At 37.0% G+C, this 20,063-nt stretch overlaps 1 protein-coding gene across 1 annotated transcript in view; it reads right to left on the bottom strand.

The window, feature by feature from the left end:
- Positions 1-20,063, bottom strand: part of CEP85L (centrosomal protein 85 like) — a 118,010-nt gene that overhangs the window by 80,210 nt on the left and 17,737 nt on the right. Inside the window, exon 2 of the mRNA XM_062572620.1 lies at positions 19,896-20,057. Within this exon, the coding sequence (XP_062428604.1) occupies positions 19,896-20,057 (162 nt within the window). The remainder of the gene's footprint in view (positions 1-19,895; positions 20,058-20,063) is intronic.

Genomic DNA, 20,063 nt, shown 5'->3' with positions numbered 1-20,063 from the left:
TGCTCACTCTCCCTAGCTCTGCACCTACTGCCTCTTTGGTACTCAGCTTTGGCACTGTTACTACTGCAGTACATATTCAGTCTCTGGTATAGTACTGTTACAGGATGTTCATATGCTGCTGTAGAAGTATGTGTGAGTAATATGCAACCAGCTACCATAAAAGAGTGAAAGAGATTATGTATAAAATGTAGATGCTCTATGTTAAAGAGCAGAAGCTGAATAAAAGACAAAACCTTTACCCTGTAACATCTAATCTTTCTTCTTCAGTAATCTGAAGTTATTTTTAAGCAACAGTTATATAACTAAGTAAAACGATTTTTAGATTAACAAGTTCTATTTTTCCCCCTCTCAGATAAGAGGATGAAGCAATACTTTAGAACAGAAGTCATGTAATAAAGTAATTTCTTTTGCAGAAATAAAACATCAAGTGAAAACTTATACTGCCACAAGGGAATTTTCCTTAGTTTTAACTTAAGGTCAGTCTAAATCTTAACTTGTACTTGCCCTCTTATGAAGGTTGTCTACAGCTTCCAGTTCCATTTTCCTCAACAACAAGCACTTCAGAGTGAAAATATGTAGAAATCAAATATCCCCCTAGGGATCCTCATTAAAAACAATGGCTAAAGGGAAAAAACAATGCTTTGAATGTCACTGTATCTGTCCTCTTTACTTTCCAAATCTGAAAGATACTCATGCCACAAATACCGTCCACTTCAACAGCCACCAGATACTCAACTCTGCTGGCATTACTTCATCATCCTCCTCTGAAAAACTCTCCAAAAAGAGGGGAGAAGGGAAGGAAAAAAAAAAAAAAAAAAAGGGGGGGAGGGACCCCAAGCTCAAGCTCATAATAGGTGACCCTTCACGAGTTCCGCAGGCTCTTGCTCTGTAAGGGCACACGTGTATGAGCTTTTTACCAGATTTAAAGAGAAACCCTTTTCAACGCAGAAGCAGGTGCTGCAAGCAGCCACCGCAGTGAGCAGCAACCGCAGGCAGAGAGCCCAGTCAGGCAGGAGCACAAGAGGAGCACTGCCCTCCCCAGCTTTTGCACTCCTTCACAGCCAGGAGGGCTCGGTCCAACACCTCCCTACTTCCTTCTGCTGCAAAGGTCATGCTAGGCCACTGCGGACAGCACGCACAGTGGGCTGCAGCCCTGCCACTGCTACATAACCACTTGGAAGTGGTTAATGTACCACAAGCAATTTACTTAATACAGTTTGGGAACTCCTGCATCAAACGGTAAACCCTTTCAAGGGCCAAAACCCATAACCAAACATCCCCAAAATTCAACTACTGCCTCAAGAATGGTTTAACTCACTGGGAAAGTCTCCCCTTGCGATGCTGATCCCTATACGGTAACAGAAAAAAATATGTTAATTTTAACTTATATTCAACTGGAATAGGTCTGCTGAGGACATAGCAGTCTTGATGCAATTACTCACCAGCTCTTGGAAAAGGAAGACATACATTAAAAAAAATCCATGAGATACTCACAAGAGTAAAAACAATATTGCATGAATAAATCTATCTCTGTTTTTCCAACCTTCTGAATTCTTAGCTTTGTAATTTTGCCATTCATTTACTATACAAGATTCTCTCCTTACATTACTTCAAAGACTGAAAACCTTAATGTCTTCAATAACAAGTCAACAGACCACTCCTCCTGCAGGTCACCTGGAATCCAGCTCAGAGGATTAACCTCGTACTGGATCTCAGCAGAGCTCTGCATCTTGAAAATGAGGTCACTTTTTATATTTCAAAAACTAAGCATCATTCTCTTTTCCCACACGAAAAACAGGAGGCAAAGTGTCAAAACAACTTACCTGCTATCACTCAGTAACGAGCCTTACCTGTTTCCACCTACCACTCTTATACTGGGCAATACTGACTATACTGGTATATTACATACATTTTAAACTTTACAATTCAAGCGAGACAAAAAGGAGGAATCAATTGAAAAGAGACAGACCAGGAATTCTCAGGGTTATCTTGAAGTAGCCAAAAACTTAATTATTGCCAAGGGAATTTGACATTCCTATTACTATCAGAAATGTTTGAATGAAGTAATAGCAAGAGATACGTGAAAAATACAAAATTCCACCCTACAAAACTGATTACAACATAATAAACAGATGTGGAATAATCTGAGTTTCCTTACATCTTTTCTTCTAAAGCATCTGACTTTGGCCATCACCAGATTCTAGAGACTGTTGTAATGCTGCACAACGATTTTTACACAAATGGTTAAAGCTGCATAAATAGTGATAGCTGCTTTTCAAGTTTTTGAGGGTATTAAAGCATTAAATGCCTCAAACTAAAAACAGCTATCATTCCATCAATCTAGCATTCTCTTTGCAAAAGATGAGCAAACATATAATGAAACAGGTGACTGTAAAGACCTCAACCCTAGCATACAGTATTTCTTTACTCAGGTAAGCCTGTGAAGCCATGATGCTAAGACAATAACAGAGTGCTGTCCAATATGTAATACAGAACTTCTCTGCAGAATAAAGCAAAGGAGAGGAATTCATAGTCCTGTCATGCCCATTAACAATCCACCTCCTCAACACCTCACCTTCTCCCCACAGGCTCCAAGGACGGAATTTTCCTTTTCTTACTAGTTGATTGTTCCAACGAACATAAATAATACATCTGTAAATTAACAGCCTCAACTCAGAGGCTATATTTAGAGCTAAACACAGCATTCTTCCTGTATTGTAAGAAACAATAAAAAAAATACCCATACACAAAAGCAAAAAAACAGGAGTCAGTGTAGGACTTCTTCCTGTTATGTCTGTCAAAGCAGCCATGTAAGACTTTAAGAGGCTAAAGAAAACCCTCATACATAGTATCATCTCAGTAATATTAATCTACATTTTTTCCAGGGTATAGGAGATATGCAGATCTTTACTCTTACCAGTAGTTTTGCATCTGCCAGTGGTCTGTCTGTGGAGTAACTATAGTTGTATAACAGCAGTTACTTGCTACCTATACCTTTTCTGGTATACTTTTTAAAGAAATATTCTGACAATTTAAGCCTGTTTGTATCCTTTGAAAAAACTGGCTGAAGGAGCTCGTTTTAGCTGTAAACCATACATAAAAACCCCAGATACGGAATTAGGAGAACACTATAGAATGTGCAGTACAGTCTTATTCTGGCTTTTCCAGAGCAAAATATTTAGCTTCACAATCACTTCTATGAAATATCAAAAGTAATGTGTTGCTTCTCCATCACTTTCAGTGTTAACACACACAAAATTTTAATTGCTTCTCCCACCTTACCTACGCCAGACAGAAGACACACGTTTAATGCCCTAATGCTACCACACATTTTAGAAAATTCTGTGAGTTAGTACAATAATTAAACAAAAATGACACATCCAACATCACAAGAAGAATAAAATATAAATCATTAATTATGATGGAAGTTTTACTTTAACAGAGTGTTTCTCATCCTGAAAAACCAAAGGTAGCTTTGCCAACTAATACATCAGGCATCATTTGGTCCACTAAATCCATCCTCCCTGGCATGAAACACAACACTTGTTTAACACATGATTACCCTACAGTACCAAATGATACACATGATATGAACAGTCTCAGATAAAAAGACTTGATCCACTTAAGGAAAGAAGAGAACTGTAACCAAAGTCCAACTTGTATACTTGAGACTATTTCTGTAGTCATTCAAGATAAAAAAAATAAAAAATAAAAGAAAAATTAAGAACAGAAGCCAACACTTAAATGATAAAGGATTTTATTTGTTTTTAAAACAAATTTAAAAAATTGTTTTATTTTTTTTATTCTGGGTTTTTAAATGTTTTGGGGTTTGACCATTATTATTATTAAAACCTGTTTGGCATCTCAGCTGTAAACAGCATGGGTTATCTTGCACATAAATGGGATCCTCGTTCCACACACACAACTACCACTGGAGTATCCACTAAATCTCCAACATTACTGAGCAAAATTTTAATGTTTAAGCAAGCATATTATATGATTTAAGAATTGCAAAGTTAATAGAAGTGCTACAACTTGTAAAGTTACCCAGTCTTCCGAGCACTGCTTCCTATAACATGTAACATTAAAGCAAAGTAGAGGGTCACTTGTTACAAATACCTAATAAGCTTACCAAGAGCAAACCCTCATGAAACCCTCATTTCCCCTCATGAAAACAAGAAGCTGGTGGGTTTGTACGTCTATTTTCTTTTCTGATGTGCACAGTTGTGACTGCAGAGACAGAGGTGGAAGAGTAGGGAATATTTCAATTATGGCCTTTGATAATGGAAAGAATTCAGTGTTTATAATTTTATTTCCAGTTGCTGGCTCATCTATCTGGGTATTTATAGTACTCGTCACTATGGTATCCAAGCACATTTGTATTGTTTTTGTGTGGGTCAAAGCACCGCTGAACTGCTTTTTTTCTGCTCTCCAACCTATTAGAAAACACCTCAGTTCCTGGTATTACTAGCACACTATGTTCCAAAAATTAAAAATAGAACTCTTAAAAAGCTAGATCCAATTTCACATCTTACTTTTTGATCAAAGCAGACAGGGAACAAAGTACATCACAAAAACATGGTGTGGGAGAAAACGGAGTACTTACCAGGACTAGCTCTCTGAAATAAAGTAACAAAGTCAGCTCCATAACCCCTAATTCAGAAGTTCTGAATTGGCTGCTTACAACAAACACCTCCCCCGCAAATAATTTAGCCTGTTTTAATGATATTAATAATGGAAGTCCTCTCTCACCCCAGAGAAATACAGAGAGCCATTCTGCGCTATGCAGTATCTAATGTGTTTTCCCAGCGTTACCTAACAGTACCAGTAAATCCCTAACATAGCAAATTGTAATGGCATTCAGCCGCCATCCAAGCTACCCGGGTGAAATCTGAAACTCTGCAAAGGGTAGCAATTTTAGAAGCTACATTCAGATCTTTACATCACCACTCAAGTGATAGGTTATTAATGCACTTCAGCTTTAAAAGAGATTGACACGAAGATTTTTTGATAAACCAAAACTAACATGTTTCACATTCCATAAAATACTTCTAAAATTGACTGCTGCTAAATTCCCCTTCACAGCTTGGGCTGGCATCTGTAGACAGTTTAGGCACAAGTACAATATTGAAATGATAGATCAATGAAAACACCAAAACTGTGCCAATAACATAGTTGTAAATATTGAATGCAAGAATAGTTCCTTAACAAAAAGCTAAAATAGTTGTTATCTTGTGCTTCTGTACTTTATTTTTAGCTTTTAGTTGGTACTTTTGCTTTTGTAGGCCAATAATCTTAGAAAAAAATAAACATAATATAGTATATTATGTATATATGTGCACACAAATTCTCTCATACAATGCACATTCATGAAGCTACCCATAGAAGCACATGAGAGAAATGAAGCGACTTAACCAGTGTCATAGATCAATGTTTCAGAAATAAAATCTATGCTTCCCAAAGTCTGACAGATGGCTTATGAAATACAGAACCCCATCACATTCTCCTTTCCACCAAGTCCAATACCTCAACAGCTGAAACAATACCTGCTCAGGTAAGTAACAATTTAATTAATGTTTTTCAACTGCTACAGTAAATTAAAGGTATGCTGCTCCCAGGGGAGCACTGTAAATAAGAACAGCCTCTTGGCACAGCACAGAGTTTTAAATCTACCAGACTAAATTTAGCCATAACTAGAGATATATATTCATACCTATTCTCAAAACTTTCAAACTCCAAAAACATGTTTAAGAGCCTCCAGATTCTTCACGTTCCTCAATTCCTTCAAAAATATTCCACCTCAAATTCCATTCAAAAAGTAATCAGAAATCCACAAGTACACACAAAACCTACAGCTCTGGCTATTCATTCAGTAAAACAGATATACACTGCATCTGCATATCGCTTGTTGAGACTAGCCTCTACATTTAGAAAAACAAAAAAAACTCTCTCAAACAGTCCTCATTTTACCAATGGAAACAAGACCAAAGTAAGCACTCTAGTACTGTAACACTGTCATGAAGGTATTTTAAGAGCAGAAATCCTACATCTCTAAATCAAGGTCTGTTCTTTCTCTTATTTATACCACATATTGCTCTTTTTAAGCCAAAAAATGTTTCTGAAGACCAGTTTTACATGGAGAATTGAGCCATTAGTATCCTGAGAGGTTATGCCATGTCTAAGACTACAGAACAGATAGGCTGCTGCTGGTCAGACTTTCACCACCGTTAAGAAAAAAAACAGTTCCAGCTGGGGCAGTTGTGTCAACTGTGAATTGCAAGTGAAGCTAATCCAGCTGAGCACGCGGTACAGAATTCCTCTAGCCTAGCCCCCTAAGCACGAAGGACAAGATAACGTGAGCATTTGCTGCAGTGAGGCAGGTTTCCCAGAAAGGTCCGAGTGTGCAAAGCATGTCTATCTTGTGGACTACTTCAGGTCGCCTTTTTTCCCTCCTTCCCTATTCTTCTTCAGCATTGTGGGTTGAACAGATTTGGCTTTTAGGAGAAGACTGAAGCTGGCAGAGCCAACGGGAACTGAAAGGGGAGCTAAGGTAAAAAGATGATCAAGTTCAGACTGTATGTCAGAGGGCAAGTAACTTCCAGCTCTAGAGAAGCCATGAATCGCTTCACTAACAAGTTTTCTAGTAGCTATATTGGACAGAGAAAGCATTAACAACCCAAGCAGCCTCCACAAAAACTGCTATTGTTTCATTCATGAGGATTTTTTTTTCCCTATTCATGATTATTTTTCTCCTAGTCTACACAAGGAAAAAAGAGGTTTTTCTTGCACAAGCAGTGCCAACCAACAGAACAAATGTACGGTGAAAGTCTCAAACTTGAGAGGCGAGGTTTCCTACGAACCTACATTCAAAGCTTCTACCTGCTTCTCTTTCAAGACTGGTCCTTCCTACATCTCTGAGATCAGATGCACATAAGCATAAGTACCTTTTTGAGGGGCCAATCTTTACTTTATGTTAATAACATTATTTGTATTTTAATTTTTTTTTGAAAGCTCTCCCCCCAAATGGAAAAAAATTATAATCTAGATCAACAACACTTTTGAATATGTAAAAGCAGAAAGTTACATGGAGTTTACAGAACTTAATTTACAGTTTATTATCTATTCAAGTTAATTTTAGGCTACGAAAGTCAGCTAAAAACACAAACCAGTAGCATGCACTTACTTATTACTATGGCAAACGTATGTGTAATGATAATTTTTAAAGTACCACTTTTAAGCATCAGGTTAATACAAAACAGTTAAATAAAAGTATCACCATGCTATAATAGTCAATCTTTTACCAGCATGCTCCTTTTATTAAGTAGTTCTAAGACAGACTTGCCAGTTTTTAGTTTATTGCTGCCAAAACAAAAACAATCACACGTTATTTGAACTCTTAATAATTAATTGTCTCTTAATAGTCTATTCTTCAATAGATTTCTGGCCACTAAGCTTTCTCCAACACTTGTGCAGACCTACAACTAATGATTTTTTCACCCCTGTGAATCACACTCTGTTCCTTCTTAGGTACTCTGAAGGTATTTTTAATTCATTTTGAGTCAAGCTAGTTGGAATTAAAATCTTGTCATCGCTGTCAATAGCAAAAAACTGACTGCATAAAGATAGCTCGTGTAGTGAGAATGAAAGGAATATTTTTAGTAGTGTCACTTCTCAAGGAAAAGCTTATTCCAAACAGGTCTTTCATCCAGCTAAAGTGTCTTATTTTCAGCATTTGTACATAAGCTAAAAACAATAAATATAAGCCTGTCTGGAATCTCTAGGTGCTCCTGCACTAAAACTCATGGACGGGGAGACCGAAACTCTCGTTTTACATGCAACTCACATCACTTTTTATATAAAGGCCATCATTTAAGTTAGTCTAAAAGAATGTTCTATTTTTGAATATACAAGCTACTTTCAGCATTTGACAGTGACAGGCTAAACCCCAATACAAAAGGACATGTCACTAACCTTTTATCATAGTCTGCAGGATTTAAGAAACTTATACAGGATGTTTAGTCTTAAGATTCACAGATCCACAACAAGAATTTTTAAAAAAAGAAAGAAAACCACACACACACTCCCTACACTTGTATACTTAAGAGTAGCAATTCAAACACAGGGAGGCCTGCAATGTTCTTCACTGCAAGATCCATTATGGAGGAGGGGGGAGGGGATTAAAAAAATAAAAAATTTTAAGTACTTAAATTCAGTTTAATAACATCTAGACTTGCTAAAAAACATGGTCAATGCAAAATTTTGGCCAAAGAAGGGGGGGGGGGAAGAGAAATCCAAAAAAGATCCAGTCATCTAGAAGAACAAGAAAAATATTGTCGTAGTGAAACAGTAACATTCAGAAAGATAAGTTTATGCATCTGTAATCCATAAGTGCAACAAATAAGCATCTGGCAAGCATATTTTATTGTTATTGGCTTTTCTATTTCAAGAGTTAAGTGCAGCAGCAGCAGGGACTACAGTGCACAGGAGAGGGTACAATTCTTGAACATCATGGGAGTACTATACATACACTAAACAAAGAAATATATCTAAAATTAGAAAATTACTCCTATACCCTTTACAGGAGCACTCGGGTTCCTACTAATCTGACTGAAACAGAATCAGACCCCTAACACCATCTTTGATCTCAGCGCTACCCACATAATGGTATCACACCAGTATATAAAATTAACCTTAAAAGTGCCTATCAATTCTTTGTGAGATTTAAAGAAAAATAAACAAAAATCCTACTGCTTTCTTCACTGAGCCAAGTGCTAACATATCTTCTATATGAAAAATGTTATTTTCTTTCTCATGCTTATTAAAAGAAACCTAGAAAAAGCTGCACAGCTAACTTCTGTCTACAAATAAAGTCTTTCCAGTAGAAGGAATAAACACACAGCATTTTTTCTTGACAGGCAACTTTTTCCCCCCTCTAAAAAGTAATACATAATTTTATTCTTACATACACATCTAAATTCCCTTATTTTCTTTTTAAAAATCTCTATTAGCTACCAAGATCAGAAACAAAAACAATATATATACACACACACACAAAGACAGTCATTAGGTCTTCACAACTAACATTTTTGGATACAGTTGCCTCCAAGTGGCTTTCTGCAGAAAAACAACCCTGAATATTCACTAAAAAGCTATGCATTACATAAGTTTTGTTTTCATAAGCAAAATGACATGCAAGATTTTCAACCAATTACACAGGATAACTACAGCACAAAAGCATAAAATTGCAGTAGAAAACCACCTTTAATGGAAGCTTTTTCTCTCCAAATATTTTGAAATAGTCAAGAGGTAAGTACATACTTTAAGAGGTTTATTATCAATAGAGGGTCCTAAAATAAACCAGCCACAAACCTTCACAGAGCCTACATATGGTCACTTCATCACAGAGGATTTGGCTTACAGTGTTGGGGTAGGGGAGGAAGCATTTAAGGATTTCACAGTAAAAGGTATGTTTTTTGCTTGTGGGTTGTTTAAAATTTTCTTTAAAAAAAAAAAGAAAAAGAAAAAAGAAACAAAGTTTTTTCTCACAAGGGCCAGGGTGTGTTCTGCTGTCTACAGGATGAATCTAAACTTCCACGTTCCAAGCAGATTTCACTCCTAACAAAAGCATGCAGAGGATCTATATCCAGCCAAAAGAGACCTAACCTGAAACTGAATTTTAAGAAAAAAAAAAAAAAGCATCACAAGCAGAAAACTGAGGAGTTCAAAGAGATCGCACAGAAGACTATCAAAATAAAAATATTTGCCTTTCAGATTCACTCTTTCAAAGCTTAAATATTATTTTTTCCCAGTAATACTGCTAAGTGATCAAGCCACAAAACAGATTTTTAATTAAAAAAAATATAACCTTCCATTTTCTTAGCAACTGCCTTAAACCTCAAGCATATTCAGATGCCTTGTGTCTGCAGCACCATTCCTTTTGCTCTTTTTTTATGAGGTTACAGAGGTGAGAAGAGCCTCTTTCAAGTGAAACAGGGAGAAGAGGACAAGGGTCCCAACTCTCACCCCAAATCAAAAGATTAGTTATTGCCGTATTTCCCTGAGCATCTGGCTGTCAGGAAGCAACAAAGAGCCTCCAGTTTTGCACTGCCTCCCCCCTTCTCCTTTTTTAAGCAGTATGAACACTGCTGATACTGTTTAGTTCTTAACAATGAAACAAGGAAACACATCTTAAGCAAAAAGTTCAATTCAACCCAGTTCTAAACCCATATACACCAATTGCTAATGTTCCAAACAGGTCACTTGGTGCCACCCAATGAATGCAATAAAGAGTTCATCCGGAGTTAGGAAAACGTGGACAAGAAAGGCTTGTCTCCACATTTTCTATATCGAAGACTTTGTACTGACTTTTTCTTCTCCTTCAGATATTTTAAAACATAGTGTTTACATTATCTTTTGTACACTGCTTTAAAGCTAAATTTCAAATGCAGAAACATCATCTTGGGAGTCTCTGTTCTCCTGATTTATTCATACTGATTCTTCTTTAAACACAACTAGATTTTGAATTAAAAAACTTCTTGGAGATGTGGTGCAAGGAGAAATTTACTACTGCAGGGGGCTGGGGGAAATAAACTTATGAGCCATCAGACCAAGAAACTCAATCCACTTAAACTAACAATACCAATGGAAAGTGTTTTCTCCAATAATGAACCAATTCCCTTTAGCACCCCATTATTGTTCAATTTTCTTCAGTATCAAATACTTCCATTTACAATTAATTAATGACATAGTACTGATAGTATTTTTACCTTTTTGTATTTTAGTTGAAAATATAGTAGTGCTTTGAACTAGGAGGCATCATTTTCCTGTTAGACATGCTCTCTTTCAGAGCTGGAGGTCTGTGTCATCATGATGCACTTGGACAAATTAGCTACTACCTATAGGCAAGTGTAACTGAAGACAAGACACCATTCCTCAAGTTCTCCAAACCTGAAGTGAAGTTTCATGGTAGCACTCCGATCCTGCAGGATGAGGCTGTGAAAGAGTCACGCATTCCAGCTATGGCCAGGCTAAACTAAAAGCAACCCTTACGAACAACGTGAGACTACAAACAATGTGACAGTGACAGAATACAACCATCAGCTCTAGGGGTTTTAAAAATCCCCTGGAAACATAAAAACTACAGAGCAGAAAAATTAAACGCCATGGCTCACAGGTGATTGCAGTCTCACTTGCAACTTCCTTTTCGCAAAGGGAAGATGACATCTCATTTATTGCATACTTTCTCAGGACTACAATACTCCTGAAAACTAATATCTACATTTAAAGGGAGAAAAAAACCTTTTTTAAAGAGAGCATCTTATTACTGTAGCAATACCTAAAATAAAATTACTAGTTACATAGAATAAACCAAGATTCTCCTTCTCAATTAACAAATCCTTTTAGGCTATCATCTACTCTCTTCCTTGGATTATTGCAAACTCTGCTTATCTCAAATTACATGTTCTTGCGATCTTTCCAGTCTGAATGAGTAAGAAACAACATGTATACCACATTTTAATACAACACCTAAAAACTTGAAGAACTATGAAGGAAGTTAAACTAAATGAGAAGACTGTCGATAGCTCTACATAATGTAAAAGAATATTAGCAAGGGCACATTTAAAAGAAACTTTGTAGAATGAAGAGTTGCTCCCTTTCAGTGGCAATGAAATGACCTCTGCCCAGCTGACTACACTTCTGCAATGCAGCCTTCCTCGACTGCAGCTGACACATATGCAATTATTGTCACAGCAAAAGTTTGCCATGTCAGCCCTTTAAAAGGAGGAAAGAAAAAAAGAAAGAAAATAAACATTTCTTTTACCATCTTTGCATTTGATGTGAAAAAAAAAAAATCAAAAATTCTTCAAAGTTTGATTCTGTAAGATGGTCAAAAGATAAAAGTATTGTTGTAAAAAATAACTGCTTTAAAAATGAAACAGATGTTTTAGATGTTTAGTCTCAAAGAAAGCCAACACATAAAAGTAACGGACCTTCACCTATTTTGTCTGAAAACACACAAATCTGCTGTTACAGCCGTCATTTTAGAGATGTTACTGCAAATTGAAAGGATGGTTGCCTGTCTGCCCAGAATTTGGGGGTTTTTCTTCCCCTCCCTCCTTTCAATTTGCTCCCAACTGCAAGTCGGAACTGCTTCATACCACCTAAAACCTCGGGTAGCTACTCACATTCTTCCTTTGCTGCTCAACATGCACATTCTTCTCTTTCATATACACACACTTCCCCTAGCCTGAAGGAAGCTGGTAAAGAAGGAAGTGAGATCAAGGGAGTAAACACTCTTCATGCAAGGGTGCTCAGTGCACTGTTCTAGTTCACTACTGTCCTTATTGCTGCTGAAATCCATCTAAAAAGTCCACCTGAGCACAGAGAAACACAAATGAGGTTCTGAAAATGATTTTAACAGGTAGGATTTTTTATTTACATTCTATTTCAAAGTTTTTTTTTTTTAAAAAAAAAAAAAAACACAAATCATTATCACTACACTGAAATCAGAGCTAAAATAAAAGGCAATATTAAACACTAACTTTATACAAAAAAGAAAAAGAATATCATCTCTGCCTAATCACTAAGATAGCAACAGACCTTTCGAATGAAGACCAAGAGCAAAGAAAAAGTCCTCCAGAATTAGGTGGTGGTGTAAAGCTGTTAAAAAACAAGTTTTTTTTCCCAAACCTTTCTACAGGGGCTACAACCAGTCTTCTCTGCCAAGTCAAGAGCCACAAGGCCAGTCAGCACCAGCAGCTCTTTCCGTGCTCAGCAGGAGGCTAAGCCACTCACTGCCTACATCCCAAATGACTGTGGTCTATCAGTACTTTCACTACTTCATTTATAGTGGTAACTGGATTAAAAAGGAGTCATGTGGGTGTATTTTTTTTCTTTCACAGAAGGCTGCAAATGCTGCTTGAATTTATTTAAATATATACATTAGAAACTGAGTAGTTACACAATGTTCTTCCAGTGTTCATACACAGATAGTTTAAGGAGGAAAATTTTCCTCTTGCAGTTCTCCAAAACTGATCTCTAATCTCATTCCTGTTATGCTCCAGGAGATCTCAAGGTACAGAAATGCATGCAAGAGCTTTCTTTTGATACAACAGTAACAAGGACACGTGCAAAGTCCTCCATAAAATTTCTCATGCTTAGCTTAGTGCACCTAGGCCCCATAACGTTAACCTAAATATTGACAAGAGCTTGATATGAACCTCCTCGGCTTAGCTTTAAAGCCAGTTTTCCCACCGGAACACCAGATACACACCACACTGCAAGAGATACGGATTACACAACTTATTAAAAATAACTCCCCTAGAGAAGTAATGCTGGCCAAGGTGAAGTCTAAATTGGTGTTTCATGTGACCACCTACCCAGAAACTGTTTGCTGTTTTTAAGGCTTACACAGATTTAGTTTTAGAGACCCACCGTTAAGTAGCAGAAGCTGCACTGTGCATGAGTAAATATTAAATCATTCTACTCTTTACTCTGAGAAAAAAGTAAAAGATTAGTGAAGGAGAACAGGGAGGCAGGAAGAAAGGACATCCTTATGAGGGAAAAGTCCCATTTTATTTCATTCCCTTAAAACAGGAATTGACTTTTACAGGGCGGAAGGAAGAAGGGGAGAATGACACGACACCAAAACTCCCTCGAGAATGGAAATGCTTATCTGCATAGATTAAGAGCAACAGCCTTCTTGTCTGACAGCTGCATGATTACATACAGTTAATTTGATGGCTATGCCAAGGCTTAGATTATCAAATGCACACATTTCTTGTTCTAATGCAGCTATTTAAGACAACTCTAAATGTCTGAAGACTGCATTAAAGTCATTTTTTTTCAAGAGCACAATCAATTTTCATTTCAACATGTGTTGTGTGGACAGGGTCCATATTTAGCACATTAGCTTCTCACATACCCTTATATTTCTTCACCATCTGAACCACATTCATTATATTTAAAGAGCTGCATAAGTTTCCAAAGTATGTATGATAGAAACAAATTTTTGTACATATTACGGTAAATTCTGCCATATCCTAAGTAAGCACATTTTATTTTCATCAAGTTATTTCCAATTAAATTAAACAGGAATAGTTATTTTAAAAATCAGGTATTAATGTTAACAAAAAAATGAAAGGCAGAATTCATCAAGTTTAATGGGCATAAATACACTCACTATCAGGAAAAAAAATTCCTGCTCATAATTTTTATATGAGGCACACTGAGCATGTGCATACTAAGAGCTTGTTCATATGGGGAAACTATCAGGAAAGAAGCTGAAATATGAAGTTAAAGCAGTACCTATTTCTCTTTGCAGTATGCGTTCACATGAGGAACCACTGAGTGCCTTTAGTATAGTCTCATTTCAAATTCAAAGTACACAAGTTCACATAGAGAGTACTACAGTCATTTGAGGCAATTTCCTCACATCCTTTTTTACTGGAAACTTCTTAGCATCATTTTTTCCTATCCTTTAAATCCTGATAATGTTTTATAATAAATAACCCATATTTACATTTTGGTCAAACTCTACCAGCTCCCCTCCCCCAAAACAATCAGTCAAAACCTTGACTATTAAAAACTTGTTTCCCTCAGAAAGACAGACTCTTTCCTTTTATCGAGGGATGACGGTATCTCTTCTGGAAGAAAGTTTAACGTAGGTTTCAGCAAAGCGTGCATTTCTGATTGGCAGGATAGATAACATCCCAGTAAGGCAACAAGCCTGGCTCTTAGCAGGCAGCACACTGCTGCAGAACGCGAGACTCGGCAAGCGAGGAGGAAGAAACCCGAGCAAGAACAGCTCCAACTTCATTATTTGCTTCCCTCCAAAAAGTGGAGCTACTCTACCAAACTTACGCCACTACTCGCCAAGCTCTAGAAATTCAGAAGTTTTTCTAAAAATGCATCACATTCCAAAATTATCAAACCCAAAAGACAACAAGCAAAGAGGGCACTCGTCAGCTCTCAAAATCCAAGATCCTTGTGCTCTTGTATGATACTGACTTGCATTAAAACAGACAGCAAAAATCAGCAATACTTGCCCACGTATGTTCTCACGCCCACCTTGGTTCTTTAGCCCAAAACTGAACAATGCAGTAACACCTCAAAGTTATTCATAATTACATTTTGTTTGCTGAAATTCAACTCTATCTTTGACTAAGTTATTGAACATAACTTACTAACTTTTAGGTATTTGCTTAAAAAAAAAAGATTGCGGAATATTATGCAGAGGAGCTGCTGGAGGAGGAAGGCTTGAAATAGCAAAACAAAATAACTTCAGAGCTGACTGCACCACGTTCCCCGGTGCATCTAGAAGCACTGCAATTAAATTGAACTAATTAGATTTTTTTAATAAGTTTAAAAGATAACAAATTCAGCTCAAAATGAGACAAGAGATTCCTCTGGGCCTTGTAACACTAAAACAATTTCCTACTCTATCATTTAAATATTCCAGAGAAGTCATGTCTATGCAGAATGCAGCAGCAACAAAATATCAAGCATGCTACATCAAGTCTATGATATTCCCCAAACCATCACTTGTGAAATTCCCCTTCCAAAGGCAACCTCTATATATAACCATTTAGGACACTGTTCCTTAGTTTAACAGGCCACATTTATTCAGTCTTCTCTATGAAAACAGGCACACTTACTCAACTTTCTTCAATCAGCATTTTGTGAGGCTTAGTTTAAAAAGTTAAAACAAACTAGCAGAATACCAAATCCTCAAAAAAGTGACAGCTCTGCCTTCTGCAGCAGATCTCTCTCTTCAAGAAAAGCACAAAGTTATATAAATTTTCATGTCTATTCACTTGCAACCACAAATGGCAGTCCAAGAACCATATTTACTAAAAGAGCAGGAGATATAATTTATAAGGATCTTTCTACTGCAAAAATTTATCTGCCAGGAAAAAAAAGTCTTTTGCCAGAACACTGAACCCTGTATCTTGCCACATCAGTCTAGTACATATCCCTTGTGTCTTAAAGGCCAAAGTCAGACACTGGTTCTAGGAAAGGGCTCTGCTGAAATTTACAGCCCTTTCCACTTCTAATGAGCCCCTGAGACATAGCTTAGGTGCCCAAAATAAAGTCTGAAAAATGCTTAAAATTATAGGCTTCAAGCTTCTTATGTAAATGGTAACAGAAGAGCGGTTATATCCAGACTGTTCTGAAGCCTAGTATAGGTGTACAATGATTACTACTGGAAGTGCAAGTGTTATTAATGCAGCTAGAGCTAAGAAACACTTATGTTTCATGAATGTGTTGTATATTTCCGCACCGTATCGTACTTTTTCCCCCAAATACACATTTTAACAGGTAACAGAAGCAATTTAATTTGGAACGTGCACTTTAAGTGATCAGAAAAGTAGAAGAGTCGTAATTCAGAAGTTTACCACCAAGTTTCCTACATCAAAAAATTAAATTATCTAGTTTTACAGCACTTTCTGAAATCTGTTTCCACTTGAAAAAGTTTCAAGTTGCACAAAGATAAGACACAAGATCCTGTAAGTGACAGTATTTTCAGACCTCCATTTCTTCCACCAAAGAGGGTTTTTTTTCTGCCATCTACCTCCTACTAGCCTTGTTTCTTCTTTTAGCTTCAGTTCTGAAAAAGTAATGATAATCTTTTGGCCATGCCTTCAGTTCAGGAGAGAGTCTACATCCAAAGATAACCTCCCAACATCAAGCAGCTGATGGCTACACTGTGGTGTATCTTTTGTCCCTATTAAACATAGGCTATAAATTTTGTGTCTGCTTATTTCAGAATTGCCAGAGAAAAGGAAAGCAGAAAACAAAGACACTTCTGATAGTCTTCAATGATAGTTGCTGGAGCGTATGACAGATTTGGAAATTAAATGTACATACACATGATTCTTCCTGAACACAACCTCTTCTTCTAGAAGTGCAAGGAAGTTTCCAGTTTCACAGGGCTCTACATTACATTTCTTTTATTAAAAAAAAAAAGGGGGGGGGGGAGATTTTTCTAAAGATCCACTGCAATCACTGCCCAGGATTGAATTATTCAGTCAGACTTGTGTAAAAATGGTAATATTAAAGTTGATTAACAAGTAAAGGGAAGTTTAAAAAGGAAAGTACCTGGAAAGACTGTACCAAAATCTCTTCCTCCTGTTCCATATAGAGCACTGTAATTATTTTTATCTTGCTCAGAAGCTACCTGTATCCAGAAACAGTTACTGAAAAGAACAAAACCAAAATACATTAACAGTACTTTACACAAAAATAAAAATGCCTTTTTATATGAATCCTTAAATTAAGGCGGCATTGAGTTAGGAATTTAAGACCTGTTCTACTCAAATTAACATTCCAACATCTATGCTTTTTAAACTTCCCTCGGCATCTGCATCTCCCCTCCCCCAGCTCTCACCAACATTGCTCAACTTCAACAACGAAATTCAACTAGTCATTTCATTTCCTAATTTTCCTACCTTTGCACAAATCATTCAGACAACCAAGGAAATATGTTTTAATGCAGAAGATTTCTTATTGGCTTTGTCAAAACCCATCTCCCCTCCAAACCACAGAGATTTTAAGCACAACACACAAGCCACCTGGCACTACTACAGTTTCACAGAAGGAATGCTCCTGAAATAAGGTATGGATTATGAGATGAATTTAGAGGAATATTTAACATACAAGGAAAAACAGTGAAAACAGACTTAAAATTTATTTGATTTCCATATGCTGTACCACTGTATTTCCTAATAACTACACATCTGCACAACTGAACTAAGCTGCAGTTTACAATGTTAAAATAGTTTAATGTTAACTTTGAAATTCAGCTTTTGATTTTTAGCAGGCTCAGTAGAAAGGAAATAGCAAGGCCACATTTCATTCTCTGAGCATTGCTAAAAATTGTAATGATCTGCTGACTTGTGAAAAAAATTCCTCTCTGCAAAATCCCCAAAGGCTCCTTCCCAAGCAACACACAGAGAGCAGATGGCCAGCATCAAGTCTGCAATTAAAAGTCTGGCCTGGCAACCCCACAGAAATCACAATATTTTGGAGCTGGGAGATGGTGGTGGGAGGCTTGAGAGATGCCAACAAGTAGGTATCTTAGACAACTGTACTTTGTACTGAAGTATGTACATTTAATTTCCAAATTTGTCATACGCTCCTTCCATTAACTTGCATTTTACATTTATGTTTCCCTCCTTTTCTTTAAGGTTTTCTTTTCTAGCATCACAGGTTGTTTAAACCTGGCAGCAGGAAACTGATGATTAAGGGTACAGTAACATTGCTTATAGTCAAAGTACTCCCAGGTGCACAAAATTAGTGTACAAGATGTAGCAAATTTTCCCCTCTTTTTTTATTTTCTGGTGAGGAACTTCAAAAGCTGCTTGTAAGAACACTATTAAAAACATGCAAATAGACCTATAAGTTAACTGGTTACATATGACTAACAAATGTGGTTTGAGAGTTACTGTATCAGTCCCATCCTGCCCCCCATTAAAGAGGGGAACAGAACAACTATTGTTAGTTACAGAAACATCTGACAAAGAGGTGCTATTTCATTTCCTCTCCTTCCTCCCACCCCTCAAATAGGCAAGCCCTCAGGGGGAGGGGGGAGGACCCTATTCTACAACACTTAGGCAAGTCAGCTTGTAAGTATACATATAGTGTCCATGGGAGCATTTTACTCCACTTTTTTTTTTTTTTTTGGGAGGGGGGGGGTGGAAGAGATAGAGTAATAAGGCTTCCCATTGAGTAACATTTTACGTTTCAGTTTTACATCAAAAAAATTGAATTAAATATTTCTTTCATTTTTAAAACTTTGGCAAAAGTAAGCTGAAAGCAAGCTGTGCGGGCTCTCCTCCAGATGTACTTTCCAAATGTCAGATTCAAGGCAACTAGGTAGAAAGGATTCCCGTATGTGCACAGGAGACTAACAGACTAACTCTGACAGACTCAGATCTATCTTTGTAATTCTCAGGCTTCCTGTAGACGTTTTCATCTCTTATACTGATTCAGGGTCCCTTAATCCACTCTTAAAAATCTGTTCTTCCTAATTTTTGCGAAAAGAATCCTGTGTAGCTACAATTACCAAGTACGGATAGGTCCTGGAGAAAAGCCTATTACAGTCCAACTTTTGTTATCTCGCTCTTGGAGAGAGGGGAAAAAAAAAAAAAAAAAAAAAAAAAAAACTTACTGGGAAGTTAGGCTAGGAAAGGAAGACAATTTGGAGTCCTATTATTCTAGTCTCCTCCTCATTCATGCTTAATTATTACCACAACTATAAAGGGGATAGCAATATTATGGAAACACCACTACCACAGAGGCCATACCCCTCCCTAACAAGAACAACTTTAAGCAGTCGTCACTTTGCCCAAAATGAGTTTTGGTAATCCTTAGACAATATTTATTTACATTAAAGATCTTTGACTATCTGCCAAATGCCATGCAACAAAATGTAAACATATTTCTCAGCAGAAGTGACTAAGAAATGAGAAGACAACATCTTCCATTTTCCTCACAGCTGCATGAGTAAGCTTTCTTTGCTGATACACACAACAAATACCAGAAAGCTTTGTCCTTTTATCAACTCTCAGTTTTTCTACTTTTCCCCAACTGCTTATCAAAGAGCTTTAGCAAGAAATACTAATCCTCCATACAAATCTGGCACCTCTTCTAATTATCAAAGGATGTAACACCAGTAAAAGCTTTGAGGCAGAGATGCAAGTCAATGAACACAACTCACAGGAAGAAAATTAATTATCCCTTACCAAAACAATGACTTGATCCAATTAGGAAAAACATAACTGCATGCTCTCAACAGCTTTGGAAAAACATCAATATTTTAAGAAATACACCTTTAAAATGTTTTAGATTGTTTCTCTCCCAGAAACATCTGAACTCTAACAACGTCAACTCACCTTCCACACTATCCGAACAGGAGGTACCAATCCCAGTGTCCCCGCTGTCGGAAGCTATACTGTGTCTTCTGACAGGATTGCTTTGACTGCTTGTTGAAACGCTTGTGGACTGCCAGAGGGATTCAGTACCAGGTAACCATGCCACTGAGGAATAATCTGAGCCTGTAA

The sequence above is a fragment of the Rhea pennata genome, chromosome 3 (assembly GCF_028389875.1).
Source record: "Rhea pennata isolate bPtePen1 chromosome 3, bPtePen1.pri, whole genome shotgun sequence".
NCBI classification, from domain to species: Eukaryota; Metazoa; Chordata; class Aves; order Rheiformes; family Rheidae; genus Rhea; species Rhea pennata.
Note: the sequence above shows the minus strand (reverse complement) of the source record. Positions and strands in the feature narration are given on the sequence as shown.